The sequence below is a fragment of the Camelina sativa genome, chromosome 6 (genome assembly GCF_000633955.1).
Source record: "Camelina sativa cultivar DH55 chromosome 6, Cs, whole genome shotgun sequence".
Lineage (NCBI taxonomy): Eukaryota > Viridiplantae > Streptophyta > Magnoliopsida > Brassicales > Brassicaceae > Camelina > Camelina sativa.
The window spans coordinates 16,612,148-16,631,097 of record NC_025690.1 but is presented as its reverse complement, the minus strand read 5'-3'; the positions used below and the strand labels follow the sequence as shown (position 1 = coordinate 16,631,097).

Sequence of the window (18,950 nt, the reverse complement as noted above, 5' to 3'; positions counted from 1 at the left end):
CGGCTTCAACGAAGACTCTGCTTGATGATGTTTCAGGCGAGGCTTGTGACGGAGAAATCCTCGCCGTTCTTGGTGGAAGCGGAGCCGGAAAATCCACTTTGATCGACGCATTAGCCGGACGAGTGGCGGAAGATAGCTTGAAAGGCACGGTAACTCTAAACGGCGAAAAAGTTTTGCAATGTCGTCTGTTGAAAGTCATATCGGCGTATGTGATGCAAGACGACCTTCTCTTCCCGATGCTCACCGTTAAAGAAACCCTAATGTTCGCTTCAGAGTTCCGTCTCCCGAGAAGTTTGTCTAAGTCTAAGAAGATGGAGCGTGTTGAAACCCTAATTGATCAGTTAGGGCTTAGAAACGCGGCGAACACGGTAATCGGGGACGAAGGACACCGTGGAGTCTCTGGAGGAGAGAGACGGCGCGTTTCGATCGGAATCGATATCATCCACGATCCGATCCTCCTCTTCCTCGACGAACCAACGTCGGGGCTAGATTCAACCAACGCGTTTATGGTGGTACAGGTTTTGAAACGAATTGCTCAGAGTGGCAGTATCGTGATTATGTCGATTCATCAACCTAGTGCTCGTATCGTTGATTTGCTTGATCGGCTTATCATCTTATCTCGTGGCAAGAGTGTGTTCAATGGATCTCCGACTAGTCTTCCTTCTTACTTCTCTGATTTTGGTCGTTCTGTTCCGGAGAAAGAGAACATCATTGAGTTCGCACTTGATGTAATTCGAGAGGTCGAGGGATCCTCTGAAGGAAACAGAGGATTAGTAGAGTTCAACGAAAAGTGGCAACAAAACCAATCTACTCGAGCCACGCCACAAAATGGCTTATCTCTAAAAGAAGCAATTACTGCAAGTGTTTCTAGAGGCAAACTAGTCTCAGGCTCATCTGGAGCCAGTCCCATTTCGATGGAAAGAGTATCTTCATACGTAAACCCGCCATTGACCGAAACGTTTATCTTAGCCAAACGTTACATGAGAAACTGGATCCGCACGCCTGAGCTCATAGCAACGCGGATCGCTACTGTCATGGTGACTGGTCTTCTTTTAGCTACTATATATTGGAGGCTTGACAACACTCCAAGAGGTGCACAAGAGAGAATGGGCTTCTTTGCATTCGGCATGTCCACCATGTTTTACTGTTGTGCAGACAACATCCCTGTCTTTATCCAAGAACGATACATCTTCTTGAGGGAGACAACGTACAACACATACAGAACATCTTCTNCAATGGATCTCCGACTAGTCTTCCTTCTTACTTCTCTGATTTTGGTCGTTCTGTTCCGGAGAAAGAGAACATCATTGAGTTCGCACTTGATGTAATTCGAGAGGTCGAGGGATCCTCTGAAGGAAACAGAGGATTAGTAGAGTTCAACGAAAAGTGGCAACAAAACCAATCTACTCGAGCCACGCCACAAAATGGCTTATCTCTAAAAGAAGCAATTACTGCAAGTGTTTCTAGAGGCAAACTAGTCTCAGGCTCATCTGGAGCCAGTCCCATTTCGATGGAAAGAGTATCTTCATACGTAAACCCGCCATTGACCGAAACGTTTATCTTAGCCAAACGTTACATGAGAAACTGGATCCGCACGCCTGAGCTCATAGCAACGCGGATCGCTACTGTCATGGTGACTGGTCTTCTTTTAGCTACTATATATTGGAGGCTTGACAACACTCCAAGAGGTGCACAAGAGAGAATGGGCTTCTTTGCATTCGGCATGTCCACCATGTTTTACTGTTGTGCAGACAACATCCCTGTCTTTATCCAAGAACGATACATCTTCTTGAGGGAGACAACGTACAACACATACAGAACATCTTCTTATGTCATATCCCACGCCCTCGTGTCTCTGCCTCAGCTACTCGCTCTATCCATTGCATTTGCTGCAACCACATTTTGGACTGTTGGTTTGACCGGTGGGTTGGAGAATTTCTTCTACTACTGCCTCATAGTATACGCAGCCTTTTGGTCTGGATCCTCCTTTGTTACTTTCATATCTGGTATTGTTCCCAATATCATGATGAGTTACATGGTCACTATTGCCTATTTTTCCTACTGTCTACTGCTGGGTGGATTCTTCATCAACCGAGATCGAATACCGTTTTACTGGATATGGTTTCATTACATTTCGTTGCTGAAGTATCCCTACGAGGCTGTCCTAATGAATGAGTTTGATGACCCGTCTCGGTGTTTTGTTAAGGGAGTTCAAGTTTTCGATGGTACGCTTTTGGCGGAAGTTCCCCATGCGATGAAAGTTAAGCTCCTGGATACACTGAGTGGCTCTTTAGGAACCAAGATAACGGAGTCCACATGCTTGAGAACAGGGACTGACTTACTTATGCAGCAAGGGATAACTCAATTGAGCAAGTGGGACTGCTTGTGGATTACATTTGCTTGGGGTCTCTTCTTTAGGATCTTGTTTTACTTCTCTTTGCTATTTGGGAGCAAGAATAAGAGGACGTGATTGGTCAAAAAAAAGAAGAATAAGAGGACGTGAAGAGTAGTCCACAAGCACAGAAACATATACACCAAACGCATTTATACTATATACTTCTAAAGTGTCTGCTTCTGGTTGTTGTAGTTTAGTAATCAAGTTGTAACATTTATAGTTTATCTGTGTATCAAAGTTGTAAAATAAACGTACTGCATATTGTTTCTCAAAATCCATTGCATTATAATTATACAATTACTTGAGTACTGGATAATTTTAAAGGATTTCAACACATGATTCAGTTGAAGTTACTTAATGATTATATGATATATTAAATTTTCAACACATACAAGTAGAAAATAACTAGATAAAAAGCAGAAATCTGAGGTGTTGTTTGAAGTTACTTAATGATAGTTGAATGTAGGTTTCAAATAGATAGACATTAATTCATTCTCAAAACTCAGTGGCCATTTTTAGTCTCATCGTAATTATGTATGAACTTTAACGTCTCCAAGTCTAAACGATACTAAATCTAATAACGATGCAAAATGCATTTTGTTGTATTCAACATTAATTAGGTTGGCAAAAGAAAAAAAGTATTCGACATTTAGTATCGTTGTTAAAATACACAAGTGTGAACAACTCAAAATATCTGGTGAAATATGATACGACATTTATATCAAAAGATTCATAACTTCCAAGTTGTTTGGTAAGTAAATTAAATACTTTTTTGGGTAGTGTATAGACTATTCAATGACAAAATAAAACAAAATAAAGCATATCAAAACGAAAATAATTCCGAACCACTTGAATACCCATTCAATAGTTAGTTAGAATATCGTAGTAGCAGAAACCATTCGAGGAAACTTTGTGATGACTGAATGAGCTTATAATTAAGCAGTCTTGCTTTAAAGGAATTTTGTTGGTGAATGAAATAGGTTTCATGGTGTTTTAAGTTTTTTTATTGTTGTTTGCTGAGTGTGTAATCCCAGATAAGTAAACAGGGCTGTGACTGCAAGAAGTCAAGAAGTGAAGAGGCTGGAAATGCAACTCATCAGGAAGAGACAATGGATATTGTTGATGGCTCCAAGGCAGTGAGTTTAAATTTACACATCTGGAGCTCGTCAAGCATGTTGTCTGGTCACTAATGATTAATGCTTGGTTGATCTGAGATGGTTAATCTACTGATGTGTGTGTAAGTGTGTTGGTATAAGTCTAAATTTGTGCAGGTTTATGGGATATGGAGACGTACATAATAATGATTCCACTAGCCCCACGTACGTCCTTGACTGATTTTAAAAACTATGTTTACTATAACGTTTGTAATATATTATATTATTTGTTAAATCATTTACAGTTCCAATTTATATTACTTTGGTTTCATTCAGTTTATGATTTTTGAATAATAAAGGTTTCAGCATAAAATTAAGATTCACAAAACAACATACCCGAATCTAACGTTTACCGAATTAGTGATTAATCAGAATTGTATAAAATTTGTAAATTATGAAACGGATAAAAACCATCAAAAAAATTAAAACTTCTCGAAACGAATGACCTAAATTCTTAAGCGGGTCAAACCCGTCCCGGTAGCTATATTCCATAAGGGGTATAATATTGTTTTATCTATAAAAATCCGTCCCTCGAAATCTTTAAGAAATAATATTAAAAATATATAAGATTTTATATTTTTTAATATGTTAATTTTGAAATTAAGGAATCTTTAATATACATTAGTCTTATATATCCAAAATTTTCTATATGGAAAACTGAAAATTAGGATTTGCATAAGTTTAAATATTTTATAATTTAAAATAAATTTAAGATGTCGTCAAATTGTTTTTTAAAGATTTTCCAATATATATTATTCAAAATTAATTTCAATTTTTTTCTGGTCAAAAAATTTTAAACAATAAAAAATAATATTATTTATATTTTCGAAAATATGATTTAAATATATATTTTTTACATCTCATGTTATAATTTTGTATTATATTATAATACATAGGTTTTGAAATTATTTTCAAAATATGTAGGAAATAATATTTATTAATATTTGAATAATATTTACTAATTTTAGAATTTATAGAAATAAAATATTGTATATATAAATAAATTGAATAGCAATAACCGTTTTATGTAATATTATAGAATATTTAGGGCAATTAATAAATTAGACACAAAAGCTTTCTCACACCACATGTCAGTTTCTTTTTTAATATATAAGGGACTATAGAAGTCCAATGTGGATCAGAGATTGTTGAAGTATGTACGTCGACTTAGTTCTGTTGGTCTATTTAAGATCAACCTACCAAGAAGTCTTGAAGATGGGCTTATAAATTGGGCCTAGTGAATTAGGGTTTTCCGTAACAAGAAGTAAGATATATATAAGACAGTAATTAAAAGTCGTTTTCGTATCCAAGGAGCTTTTCAGGGCTTCATCTGTTTTTTGTAAGAGAGAGTTAATTTTGAGTGTATACTTGTAAAATCATCTTGATTCCTTTAGAAGGTGGATGTTTGCGAGGAAAGATTCTCGCTCTCCGACAGGTTGATAAAGATCGAAGTCGTAAAATCGCAGGTGTCGTTTACCTTACTTACACGTTGTTTAAAATGCAAATCTTTGGATTGATGGGGCAGACCGACATGCAATAAGTATGGCGCATGGCATTCACGTGAGTGAATGGTCCTGATCGTATATAAAATTTAAAGAATGAAATGTATTCGCTAAACTACAAGTTATTTCCTTTTCGGGTGAAAATCATAATTCCTTTTTTGGGGGTAGAGAACAAAACATCGCACCATCAATGACAAATAAAATTTCCCTAGCAAAAAAATTGACAAATAAAATTCGGACCACTTAGATACGCATTTTAAAGCCATGAATGATAGTGGGTTTTTAAATGGTTTTTAGATTATAGTTTTTGATTTTTAGTTTTTGGTTTTTGATTTATGGATTTTTAGTTTTTGCAATAAAAGAAAAATTAGAAGTGTCGCACGTATTTTTTTTAAATCTCTAATTATGTGAATTTTGGTTTCTACGAAGAATTGTAAATAAAAACCTAAAATCCAGTTTACCTATATTTTAGAAAATCCATTTAGGCTAAAATTTTGATTGGAGAAATAAATGGATTTTTTAAAAACATAATCCAAAAACTATTGTAGAATATACTACTATTCAATCTAAGTATTTTGCAATACGCGCAATTCAGTGAGAACTACGTGTAAATTGAGAATTTCAGCACATTAATTATCGTCTATTTTAAGTTTTTAACGAAATAAGAATCAGCGAAAATATGGTGATGTTTTAGAAGGTGTAGTGATAATTGTAACTATGATTTTAAATAAGTCTCTATTAATTAATCATCAAAGTTCTGTGAGTTTTGGTTGCATGTGTCATATAGTTATGATTTTATGAATTAGTTTATTAATGTCTATAGTTGTGCTATTATAAATGTTAAACAATAACGTTAAGATTTCAAAAAAAAAAAAATTTGCTTTTGTTACCTTTTATTTCATAGTTTAAAAAAACACCTCGATCACAAATTGAGTATTTTGTCAAGAGGGAGAGTCTAATGTGGACATCAAAATTGGAGATCAAACACACACCTTCCTAACTGCACCAAACCACACAAATAATCAAGCAAATTCATCCAAAAGAAGACTTTCCTTATTTGCACATAATCGCATTAAAGCGATATTCTACCATTATGTCAAATATAGTGAATCTAATTAACAAGACTATAACAGTCATCGCTCACACTTGAAAAAAAAAAGCATGTGATTTGCATGTGTTCGTCATGCATATTAGTTCAACATCAGAAGCAAGTGCAACGACGGCTTATTAAGCATGTTGCAGAAGAGAACAAGAGCCATAAGAAAACAGGAACAATGGTGTGTGTCCTCTACGCAACATACAAAATGCACAATACATTTGTAATGGGTCATCCTTTCAATATACGTCACGAAACCTCTTGTCAATTAAACGAGTATATATACAGTTTCTTATTTCATATATATAGATTCTATAACAAAGCTTCATAAACTTCTAAACTTTACTTTACCACTCGAGTTATGGTAAAATTTCGTTCACTCAAAAAACCAAAATCACCGTAAATTATCTCCTAAGAGCAATAGGTTATGATCTTTACTTCACACCAAATTGCAATACCAACTGTCCCGGACCGCAGAGGATGCTCTAAGAAAACTACGCCATTAGGTAAACTTTTTATTTCTCTTTTTTTTTTTTGTCACGTACTTTTTCTCTTTTCTTGTGCGTTTTTTTTGGTATGCATTCACAATATGCGAGTCTTTCAAATTGCAACTCGACTTTAATCAATAGAACCACTAGAATCATTATCAATCTTCCTAAAATCTGGTATACAATATCGAAAGAAAAAAATGAAATTAAATACTTATAATCATATACTTAATACAACTATTAAGATTTTACTAATTGTTCTCATGCTCTAGTTGAGCCGAGACAGGAACACACATTTTAATCTTCCGGCGAGATGCTGAGAAGAGACGTCGTGATCGATGTTGATGTATCTGAGATACCATCTGTTCAGTTCATCCTCGCCTTCAACGACCTCTCCTATAACGTCATTCTTCAAAAGCGTTTTGGTCTTCGTTTTGGACATAGCCCTGCTCAGATAAAGACACTGCTCAATGGTATCACCGGAGAGGCTTATGAAGGAGAGATCCTAGCCGTTCTTGGTGCAAGCGGAGCTGGAAAATCAACGCTCATCGATGCATTGGCAGGACGGATCGAGGAAGGTAGCTTGAAAGGCACGGTAACTCTAAACGGAGAAGCTTTTCAATCTCGTTTGTTGAGAGTTATATCGGCTTATGTAATGCAAGAAGATCTCATGTTTCCTATGCTCACCGTTGAAGAAACCCTCATGTTCGCTGCTGAGTTTAGACTTCCCCGAAGCTTAAGCAAATCAAAGAAGAGAGACAGAGTTGAAACCCTAATCGATCAGTTAGGGCTCAGAACTGTTAAAAACACCTTGATCGGAGACGAAGGCCATCGTGGCGTCTCTGGCGGAGAGAGGAGGCGTGTATCTATTGGCACCGACATCATTCACGGTCCTATCCTCTTGTTCCTTGACGAACCAACCTCAGGACTAGACTCAACCAGTGCGTTCATGGTGGTGCAAGTTTTGAAAAGAATTGCACGTAGTGGAAGCATTGTAATTATGTCGATCCATCAGCCTAGTTGTCGGGTTATGGAGTATCTTGATCGTATCATCGTCTTATCTTCTGGCCAGAGTGTGTTTAGTGATTCTCCAGCTACTCTCCCTTTGTTCTTCTCAGAATTTGGTTATCCCATACCGGTTAAAGAGAACAATGCAGAATTCACACTTGACCTAATCAAAGAGCTTGAAGGATCCTCTGAAGGAACAAGAGGGTTAGTCGAATTCAACAAGAATTGGCAACAGAAGAAGCTTAGAGTTCGCCAAGAACCTCACCATAACTCATCAACCTTGAGAGAAGCCATCAACGCAAGCATTTCAAGAGGCAAACTTGTCTCTACTTCATTCAGCTCCATTCCTTCTTACGTAAACCCATGGTGGATCGAGACCGTAATCTTAGCTAAACGTTACATGATAAACTGGACCAGAACGCCCGAGCTTATCGGAACACGAGTTTTCATAGTCATGATGACTGGTTTTCTCTTGGCTACGGTTTACTGGAAAGTGGATGACTCTCCTAGAGGTGTCCAAGAGAGGCTAAGCTTCTTCTCATTCGCAATGGCCACAATGTTTTATAGCTGCGCGGATGGATTGCCCGCTTTTATTCAAGAAAGATACATTTTCTTGAGAGAAACTGCGCATAACGCTTACCGAAGATCCTCCTACGTTATATCTCACTCTCTTGTAACTCTGCCTCATCTCTTCGTGCTTTCCATCGGCTTTGCAGCGACCACGTTCTGGTTCGTTGGTCTAAATGGCGGTCTGGCGGGGTTCATCTACTATCTTCTGATCATCTTCGCGTCATTCTGGTCGGGATGCTCGTTTGTTACATTTGTATCCGGTGTGATTCCAAACGTGATGATGAGTTATATGGTCACCTTTGGCTATCTTTCATACTGCCTTCTCTTCAGCGGATTCTACATCAACCGAGATAGAATCCATCTTTATTGGATATGGATTCATTACATTTCTTTGCTAAAGTATCCCTACGAAGCTGTTTTGCACAACGAGTTTGATGATCCCTCCCGTTGTTTCGTGAGAGGAAACCAAGTTTTTGATGATACACTAATGGAAGGAGTTTCTGAATCGACAAAGGCTAAGCTTTTAGATACAATGAGCAGTTACTTGGGGATGGAGTTAACGGAATCAACGTGTTTGAGGACGGGCTCTGATTTGCTTAAGCAGCATGGAATTGAGCAGCTAGATAAATGGGGTTGCTTGTGGGTGACGTTAGCTTGGGGATTCTTTTTTCGGATCTTATTTTATTTTTCGTTGTTGCTTGGAAGCAAAAATAAGAGGGTGTGAGTACGTCACATATATTAATAATGTAAATTTCTGATACAGAATTTTTACTGCTAAAAAAGCTCTTTTCTTTCTTTTGAATTTTGAGATATTGATCATGATATATGTTATATAATGTTTTTTTTTTGGTATCATATTAGCGAAAGAAAAAAATCGTTGGAAGACGGAAATATTAACTAACCTCTAACAATATTTTCCGAGATGTTGAGTTGATTTTTCAGTTAACAATTTTTAAAAGGATATAACTGAAAATATTAAATCTATCATCATAACATATTACAACTCAAACTCAAATTCTAAAGTTTTAATTCATAATTGGTAATGCTTTTGACTTAACAGTATTGAACTACATCAATAATTCAAAATAAATCAAGGATATATACCACATGCTACCAATATATATTAGTGCGTGTGAGCTAATTGCCATCTTTTGTGGTCGGTGTAAACATAACGTATTTGACAAAATTGCACTTTTAAAATACAAAAGTAAACAGTTACTCGAAATATAATTCGAAGTAGCCAGCTTTCTTTTAAGGTTTATTCGATGGTAGTATAAACTTTGACCCTTTGCTCATGGCGGCAAGGAAGGCTAGGTTAGGTAGAAGTTAGTCACCTAAACCTACAAGGTCAACCAAAAAAGGAGTCAAACTTTATGATTGGAAATACAGGAAGCCAAGCCTGTACGTCATGAATGCTTGCATGCTACCAATACGTCTAGGGGGTTTGATCAAGTACTAAATAAAAGGAAGTTGCCTATAATCTTTTGATTTGTTTATTCTTTAATTACTTGCCGATAACCCATTTCTTTAGGACCCACAATTCCTTACCACCTTGATCTTTTCCCCAGTCAAATCCTTCATCGGTTGATTGACTAAATATAACGTCGAACTTAAATATTCGTAAAGGGCGATGCATGAATGAACCTATTCGCGCATGGCAAAACACATTGGTGTCCCAATTGTGCCTGCGATATAGAACAATACAACCGTAATAATTGTTAGAAAACAAAACTTAATTATCAAATGAAATAATTGGGACTCACGAGGAAGAAAACAAAAATTACGCTTTAATAATTGAGAGAAAATATATGGAGTTTTTTTTTTTTTGTGTGTGTGGTAAGGTTAATGATATTTGAACAAAAACGTTTTACAATCGGTGAGTTAACAAAATTGAGGAAACAATAACTAAACAAAATATATTGAGAAAAACAGAAAATGAAGTTTGAAATTTTGTCTAGTCTTGCCCAACCAAAAAAGGGGTTTTAAATAGTTAGCACATACTAGCTCACAACCAAATTCTCAAATCGAATACAAAGCTACTTTATCGAACAATACAACTTTATTTTGCAGAATTAGTTGAGAAAATGACAAAATGTGAATAGTTTAACTAATAGGTATACATTTGCTTGCGATACAAACAATCACTATTTCGCTACCAACATATCCAAAGAATCGATTAAACAAATTAAGACTAGAAAACCATTGATTGACCAAAAAAGCACTATTGGAAACGCAAGAAAGTTCTTATCTCAATCCTATACCTCCAGTTAGATCAACACCCTTCACCTAATTCTCCATTCAAATAAACACACCTAATCGCCACGTGCCACCCAATTCATATACACAGTTCAACCTTGGGAATTCTAAGATTACCTCCCCTCTAGGCTCTGATAAGTAAAACTAAATTACGAGAAATCCAAAACGCATTTCCATCCAAACGCTAAAAATATTATTGTCAACAACATTAACCTAACAGATTTCTCATGATGCAATGTAACTCATTCAATACATCGAGCCTTCTTGTTCACACACTTACAACACGTTACTTCATATACATATATAAGGACTAAATTCACATTTCATTCTACATCAAAACTTAGAATAAAACATACAACTTTGATCATGCAAAGAGTGTTTTAATTTCCAAGTGTAAGCACATCAATTTTCTCACTTTACGCTCTTTTATACTCTTAAATGTCTCGCCTTGTAGCAGAAGACGATCATGCGTCGCCGTTTCATTCCATGGAGATCATTAGCTCATCTTTGACTTTAGGTCAACTTCTCAAGAACGTTAGCAACGTTCGAAAGGTACAAGTCGGCGACGAGACTCCTGTTCATGAGTTCTTTGACCGAGACGGTTCATCGTCACTCGACGGAGAAGATGATCATCATCACATGCGCCCTGTTCCCTTCGTTCTATCTTTCAACAACCTCACTTACAACGTCTCTGTTCGCCGGAAGCTTGAGTTTCACGACCTGGTTCCATGGAGGAAGTCATCTTTCTCCAAGACCAAGACTCTTCTAGACAATATCTCCGGCGAGACTCGTGACGGAGAGATTCTTGCCGTTCTTGGAGCAAGCGGTTCAGGTAAATCAACTCTGATCGACGCTTTAGCGAATCGGATCGCTAAAGGAAGCTTGAAAGGCACGCTAACGCTTAACGGAGAAGCTCTCCAATCTCGGATGCTCAAAGTTATCTCAGCTTACGTAATGCAAGACGACCTTCTCTTCCCGATGCTTACTGTAGAAGAAACACTAATGTTCGCAGCTGAGTTTCGATTACCAAGAAGCTTACCTAAATCCAAGAAGAAGCTCCGAGTTCAAGCCCTAATCGACCAGCTAGGGATAAGAAACGCGGCTAAAACAATCATTGGAGACGAAGGACACCGTGGAATCTCCGGTGGAGAGAGAAGGCGAGTTTCTATCGGAATCGATATCATCCACGATCCGATTGTTCTCTTCCTCGACGAGCCTACTTCAGGTTTAGATTCCACAAGTGCGTTCATGGTGGTCAAAGTCTTGAAGAGGATCGCAGAGAGTGGTAGTATCGTGATCATGTCGATTCATCAGCCAAGTCACAGAGTTCTCAGTTTGCTTGATCGTCTCATCTTCTTGTCACGTGGTCACACCGTCTTCAGTGGTTCTCCGGCGAGTTTGCCGAGTTTTTTCGCGGGATTTGGTAATCCGATACCGGAAAACGAGAATCAAACAGAGTTCACGCTCGATCTCATTAGAGAACTCGAAGGATCAGCTGGAGGAACAAGAGCATTAGTTGAATTCAACAAGAAATGGCAAGAGATGAAGAAACAGAGCAATCCTCAAACCCTAACTCCGCCGGCTTCTCCAAACCCAAACCTAACCCTAAAAGAAGCGATCTCCGCCAGCATAAGCAGAGGGAAGCTAGTATCCGGCGGCGGCGCTGGCTCATCCGCCGTAAACCACGGTGGCGGAACCCTAGCCGTACCTGCCTTCGCGAATCCGTTCTGGATCGAGATCAAAACTCTCACACAACGCTCAATCCTCAATTCCAGAAGACAGCCGGAGCTAATCGGAATGCGGTTAGCCACTGTAACCGTCACCGGATTCATCTTAGCCACCGTGTTCTGGCGACTAGACAACTCACCAAAAGGAGTACAAGAGCGGCTAGGGTTCTTCGCGTTCGCGATGTCAACAATGTTCTATACTTGCGCCGATGCTCTTCCCGTGTTCCTCCAGGAACGTTACATTTTCATGAGAGAAACAGCTTACAACGCTTACCGGAGATCCTCCTACGTCCTCTCTCACGCCATTGTTACCTTCCCTTCGCTCATCTTCCTCTCTGTAGCTTTCGCGGCGACGACGTTTTGGGCTGTTGGGCTTGAAGGAGGGTTAATGGGCTTTTTGTTCTATTGCTTAATCATCTTGGCCTCGTTCTGGTCCGGAAGCTCCTTCGTGACTTTCTTATCCGGCGTCGTTCCGCATGTGATGTTAGGCTACACGATCGTTGTTGCCATTTTAGCTTACTTCTTGCTGTTCAGTGGCTTCTTCATCAACAGAGATCGTATCCCTCAGTATTGGATCTGGTTTCACTATCTTTCTCTGGTTAAGTATCCGTACGAAGCGGTTCTTCAGAACGAGTTCTCGGATCCTACAGAGTGTTTTGTGAGAGGTGTTCAGATTTTCGATAACACTCCTTTGGGAGAGTTGGCGTATGGGATGAAGCTGAAGCTTTTGGATTCTGTGAGCACATCGATCGGGATGAGGATATCGAGATCAACGTGTTTAACTACGGGTGCTGATATTCTGAAGCAGCAAGGAGTGACGCAGCTTAGTAAATGGAATTGCTTGCTTATCACGGTAGGTTTCGGATTCCTTTTTAGGGTTTTGTTTTACTTGTGTTTGTTGCTTGGGAGCAAGAACAAGAGAAGGTGAGAGTGTGAAACAGCTTATGTTACTTAAAAAAACCAAAAACATATGTTGTATTTGACTATTTTTTTTTTTTCCATTACTGAATTCGTTGATTGATTGTGTATTTGAATTGTATTACTTTTGACATCAATAATAAATTTCAGTCTCTTTAGGATTTGGGATTACAGAAAGCACCTATGATTAGTGCAATATTTCCAGTAGAGATGTATTGTGGAAGATGATGTTGAGTGACTTTTGCGGTTTTGCCTCCATACAAAACAAGGCCAGAAACTGCATTAACTTGTCAGTAAACTATATGTTTTACTCTCCAAGTTCTAACCTTTTAATCGACATTTAAACTAACACTGCAATTATATTCGTGAAATTTCACAATGAGGAGACACTATAGAGGCAAGTAATTATTCTCAAGGCTATTTCACTTGAAAAGTAAGGTGTCTGCAAAATCAATTAAAAATAAACCGATTTAGTTGAACAAACCAAATAAGAAATTAAACCGAAACAAACCGGACCGAAGGTTATTCGGTTTATCTCAGTTTCACAATATCCGATGGTTCTGACTGCTCAGGCAGCAGTCGGAGACACGGAGCCATAAATACGAGCGGTGGTTGCTCACGCGCCAGCCAATTCGGCCGGAGATGCTACTGTGCATTTCGACGGTGAAGCTGTTCGGGGTTCAGCAACAGCGCAGTTTTAGCTTAGCGAAGCGTTTGAGTCTCACTGGGAAACTACCTTTAGAGCCCCAAACTCAGGTTTGATTTCTCAAAAATTGAGACTTTTGTGAAATGTGAAGGACTAAAGGTGCACAGCTTGATTATCCCGAGTGTTAAATATGTTTCCCCTTAAAGCTTTTATGATTCCTGAATGTAGTTCAACGGTGTTCCAAGAATTGTTCTGAGTTATGTTTCTCCTCTAATGGTAGCAATTGATACCAAAGATGAAACCTTTCTGTTTCTTTTACCTTCTTCTATCTTTGGAAAACCAAACAGACTGTTAAGTTCTAGATTTAAGAAGATGTTGTATAGAACTTATTTTCTCTCTCTGACAAAAGAGGATTTATCATCTTATCCATTTCATAATTTAGGCCTCTTTGGACAAGGACTTCTTACCCTGGTTAGAACAAATTGCTGGATCGAAGATAACTAACACGCTTACGATTGGTAAATCCACCTATGGCAGGTGGGTTGGTTGGTGATTTTTTGAATACGATGCAAGAGTTTTTTTCAAGTCCATTTTTGACTAATTCGTTTTCTGTTTACCGGAAGTTATCTGGGATTGTTAGACGCATTTCCTCCGTTTCAATACATCTACGTATAAGTTCCCTAGCAGTCTGGTATGCTCTTGGCAGTCCAGTCAATGTATGATCAGATTCTTTGTTGATACCTTTTGCAGCAGCTTAATCTGTATGACTTGTCTATATGTTCTCTTTAACATGGATCTGTCTTGTCATTAACAGTTGAAACATTGGACCAATTTGAACCATGTCATTTTGTCATCTGATTATATTCCATCCATATGAGAGAAGTTTGTATATCGAGTGATTGTGATTTGTGAGAATAACCAATTTCATCTCCTACCAGAGGCTGTCTCCTGGTGTGATGTTTTGTCTTTAATGTCAATTATACTAACATGCTTACTATATCAACTTTTGAGCAGGTCACTTTTTGCCTCAAAAGTTATCCACGCCGGGGACTGCATGTTGAAAGTCCCTTTTAAAGCGGTATATTACTGTCTACTGAAACGAGCTTTTCCGTTATTATGTGTCTTAAGAAGCATTGAAGAGTCTATACAGGCTATTTAGTGTTGCCTAACAGAAATTTTCAGCAAAGAGCTCCAGATGAGCTGCCCCTGGATATTAGAGTTTCATTGACTGATGAAGTTGGGAATATTGGAAAGCTTGCTGCTGTTCTAATAAGCGAGAAGAAAATGGGTCAAGTATGCTAGCATCATCATTTTGGGCAATTAACTTTTAAATAAGTGTCCCACTTCATGTGAGTGAGTGTTTTGGTTTTGACTTGAGTCTCTGATTGTTTCTGAATCAGAAGTCTCGATGGGTCCCTTATATCAGCCGACTTCCTCAGCCTGCAGAGATGCACAGCACGGTCAGATTTCACTCTAGTCCTTATAGCGGTCACATGTTCGAGCATCTTGTTTTGGTCACTTTTTGAATGTCGAAAGTGTTATAATTATAGTTTAAGATGCAATCCAAATAACCTGGTACGCCAAAGCTTCTTAATTTTTCCACCTACTTTTTTCTTTTCCTACCTTTTCCAATATAAGTAAGCCTTACTGTCAATTTCGTAGCCATGCTATTTTGGACAATGCAGAATAATGAAGATGGTTTCCTTATTCTCTTAGATATTTTGGGGTGAAGATGAGTTCAGCATGATTCGTTGTAGTGCAATTCACAAGGAAACAGTAAAACAAAAAGCTCAGATTGAAAAGGAATTCTCAATTGTAGCACAGGTAAATATTGTTTTTTTAGTGATCCTGATATGTTGGTTTCTAATGAAAATTCTGATATTTCCCTGCATTTGTCAGTCTTTTGAACATTTTCTTAGATAAAAGAGAGGGTCTGCTTTCTTACATCCCTATTTGACACAGTCGCTACTTTATTTTATCCCACGATTAGTAAATTATCTTCATTTGGTAATGAAAGCATTGGTTGGTTGGGGTTCCTGATTGCTTAGAAGGCCTACTACCGTTTAGAATAATGTATGGACCCATGAGAAAGGCACACCCATATAGACTATACAGTTATGAAACTTTTTCCTGTTTTCTGTATGGTCTCGTGGTGGTATTAGACCATTAGATTGAGCAACCACGTTGGGGTCTATCAAGGTGCTATATTATCTACTGCTGACAAATTATTGACAGTCAAAGCAAATATTAGACTCATTGGTATTGATTTTTAAATTAACTTCAAGTTTTTAATTCATTTCATCACCAGTCTTAGCATAATAGCAAGGGTACTATGATTATGTCCTATGTCAAGCTAACCAAGTACGCAGTATACATATGTGTATGTTTGGTAGATATATTTACATGTGTGATTTTTTTTTTCATCTTCGTGAATTAAAGTTCTAAAATCACCNATAAGTAAGCCTTACTGTCAATTTCGTAGCCATGCTATTTTGGACAATGCAGAATAATGAAGATGGTTTCCTTATTCTCTTAGATATTTTGGGGTGAAGATGAGTTCAGCATGATTCGTTGTAGTGCAATTCACAAGGAAACAGTAAAACAAAAAGCTCAGATTGAAAAGGAATTCTCAATTGTAGCACAGGTAAATATTGTTTTTTTAGTGATCCTGATATGTTGGTTTCTAATGAAAATTCTGATATTTCCCTGCATTTGTCAGTCTTTTGAACATTTTCTTAGATAAAAGAGAGGGTCTGCTTTCTTACATCCCTATTTGACACAGTCGCTACTTTATTTTATCCCACGATTAGTAAATTATCTTCATTTGGTAATGAAAGCATTGGTTGGTTGGGGTTCCTGATTGCTTAGAAGGCCTACTACCGTTTAGAATAATGTATGGACCCATGAGAAAGGCACACCCATATAGACTATATAGTTATGAAACTTTTTCCTGTTTTCTGTATGGTCTCGTGGTGGTATTAGACCATTAGATTGAGCAACCACGTTGGGGTCTATCAAGGTGCTATATTATCTACTGCTGACAAATTATTGACGGTCAAAGCAAATATTAGACTCATTGGTATTGATTTTTAAATTAACTTCAAGTTTTTAACTCATTTCATCACCAGTCTTGGCATAATAGCAAGGGTACTATGATTATGTCCTATGTCAAGCTAACCAAGTACGCAGTATACATATGTGTATGTTTGGTAGATGTATTTACATGTGTGATTTTTTTTCCATCTTCGTGAATTAAAGTTCTAAAATCACCTTTTTTGAGATTCTTAGGCATATAAACAACATTGTCCCATGGTGATTAAACGCCCAGATTTGGAAGATTTCATGTACGCATATGCTTTAGGTGAGAAATTGACTTCACATGTAATCCATTTGGCTATATATCTGTTTCTGGTGTTTTCTCAACCATGTATACTCCCTCACAAGGGAGGTTTTAAATTATTGTGTTGGTCTTACTCGATCTGGATAATTTGTTGCTGGCCAGTGGGATCTCGTGCATGGGAAACCTCAAAAGGCATATCTCTGGTATTGCTTTCAATATAGTTCTGCATCTTTCCAGTTTACTAATGGTGATTTCTGGTACGATAGATGTTCTGACAATATAACAGATTCCGTTTGCAGACTTCATGAACCATGATGGGCTTTCTGCATCAATCGTTATTAGCGATGAAGACAAGCAACTATCAGAGGTTTATTTCCATTCCTGTTAGTCAATATTATGCATTCTCTTCGTCTAGTGTTAGCACACATCTACTTGGTATTCTACGATAGTGATAGAGTGAATCAACATTTGTTATGTGGTACATCGACATAGTAAAGCTGCATGGTTATTGATCCCGTGTTACTTTCTCTTGACTCTAAAGGCTCGCAAACAAACTGAAATAAGCCAGTACACTGATTTCAAGTTTTCATTTTTGCAGGTCACTGCAGATCGTAACTACAGTCCTGGTGATGAGGTCAACATTATAGCACGATTAGTTTAACTTCTCGTAGGATGAATTCTCTTTATTTTTTTATTTATTTTTATAGTCGCTAACTTTTTCAAGGATGTTATTTTGGTTGAGGTCAATGCCAGTGACTGGTTAAAACTCATGGACTTTAAAGCTTACCAAACATGACATCTATGTGTAGGTGTTCATTAAGTATGGTGAATTCTCAAATGCTACACTCATGTTAGATTTTGGATTTACCCTCCCTTACAACATTCATGACGATGTTTGTTTTCTTTATCATCACCATAGCCGTAATAACATTGATCTATAGATGTTAGATTGAATACTACTCACCAGCCTTGAACTTCATTGTCATTTGATTGACTGAATGTGATGTCGAAACTTCACACTTTCATTATCTTAAGATTAGTATCAAGATTCAAACTGATACTGCTGTGGTGACTTATAGGTTCAAATCCAAATGGTTGTGCCGAATGATGATCCTCTTCGCATCATGAAGCTGGGACTTCTCCGGACACATCACACTCGAACTGTGAAAGATATTGATATCTTTCACTCTTCTTGTGATACTTTCACAATTAAGTACGTGCTAATGTTAAGTTTTAGAATGTCACCAAGCCAATAGAATTTCTAACTGCTTACATAGAATGGAGTCATGGGAGAGGTGTAGTGAGAAAGCAGTTAAGAGCGATGAGAACAAAGATTCGAAAAATAGCAATGAACCTTACTTCTTTATAATTGGTATTGAGTAACAGAGCTTTTTACATGTGTATCTAATTGTAGTTTTGGTGATCTCTCAGGGAAGTGAAATCTGCTATAGGGAAAGGGAAAGGAATTCCACAGTCTCTCCGTGCATTTGCTCGTATACTCTGTTGTACCATTCCTCAAGGTGCTCAAATCAAATTAGTCACTCTTTTACCATTTTTTGAGGCTAATGCTGAAAGTATTAACAGTATAATATGATTCTCAGAGCTGAATGATTTGTCAAAAGAAGCTGCACAACATGATGGCCGACTAGCTCGGCTTCCTTTAAAGGACAGGAGCAGAGAGTTGGAGGCACATAAGATCCTCTTGTCTCATATCAACAGATTAATTGAGGATCATAGTGCTTGCATCAAGGTACTATCGAACAATTTTCTCAACTAATTGCCACACAGTGACCGACAATGGAGATTTTGAAAAAGGTGTATTGGGTGCCTTTGCAGGAAATGGAAGAATC

At 37.7% G+C, this 18,950-nt stretch overlaps 3 protein-coding genes and 1 pseudogene across 3 annotated transcripts in view; all 4 read left to right on the top strand.

Annotated features, from left to right (window-relative positions):
* LOC104699138 lies at positions 6-2,695 on the top strand (annotated as a pseudogene).
* On the top strand, positions 6,480-8,993 carry LOC104791795 (ABC transporter G family member 17-like). Its single transcript, XM_010517764.1, has 2 exons — positions 6,480-6,653; positions 6,908-8,993. Exon 2 carries the CDS (start codon positions 6,949-6,951, stop codon positions 8,935-8,937), a length of 1,989 nt encoding a protein of 662 aa, XP_010516066.1. The 5' UTR covers positions 6,480-6,653; positions 6,908-6,948; the 3' UTR covers positions 8,938-8,993.
* On the top strand, positions 10,727-13,188 carry LOC104791793 (ABC transporter G family member 16). The gene has a single exon (XM_010517763.2). The coding sequence runs from the start codon at positions 10,908-10,910 to the stop codon at positions 13,122-13,124; it is 2,217 nt and encodes a 738-aa protein (XP_010516065.1). The 5' UTR covers positions 10,727-10,907; the 3' UTR covers positions 13,125-13,188.
* The window catches only part of LOC104791792 (ribulose-1,5 bisphosphate carboxylase/oxygenase large subunit N-methyltransferase, chloroplastic-like), a 6,593-nt gene continuing 1,330 nt past the window's right edge, over positions 13,688-18,950 (top strand). Inside the window, exons 1-14 of the mRNA XM_010517762.2 lie at positions 13,688-13,870; positions 14,203-14,297; positions 14,775-14,838; positions 14,943-15,053; positions 15,161-15,220; positions 15,477-15,584; positions 17,049-17,121; positions 17,263-17,303; positions 17,387-17,467; positions 17,699-17,734; positions 17,910-17,993; positions 18,180-18,313; positions 18,532-18,620; positions 18,702-18,850. Coding sequence (XP_010516064.1) covers positions 13,757-13,870; positions 14,203-14,297; positions 14,775-14,838; positions 14,943-15,053; positions 15,161-15,220; positions 15,477-15,584; positions 17,049-17,121; positions 17,263-17,303; positions 17,387-17,467; positions 17,699-17,734; positions 17,910-17,993; positions 18,180-18,313; positions 18,532-18,620; positions 18,702-18,850 — 1,239 coding nt within the window. The 5' untranslated portion in view covers positions 13,688-13,756. The remainder of the gene's footprint in view (positions 13,871-14,202; positions 14,298-14,774; positions 14,839-14,942; positions 15,054-15,160; positions 15,221-15,476; positions 15,585-17,048; positions 17,122-17,262; positions 17,304-17,386; positions 17,468-17,698; positions 17,735-17,909; positions 17,994-18,179; positions 18,314-18,531; positions 18,621-18,701; positions 18,851-18,950) is intronic.

Coding starts and splice junctions, on each gene's coding strand:
- LOC104791795 (XM_010517764.1), top strand. CDS start 6,949: ATGCTGAGAAGAGACGTCGTGATCGATGTTGATGTATCTGAGATACCA.
- LOC104791793 (XM_010517763.2), top strand. CDS start 10,908: ATGTCTCGCCTTGTAGCAGAAGACGATCATGCGTCGCCGTTTCATTCC.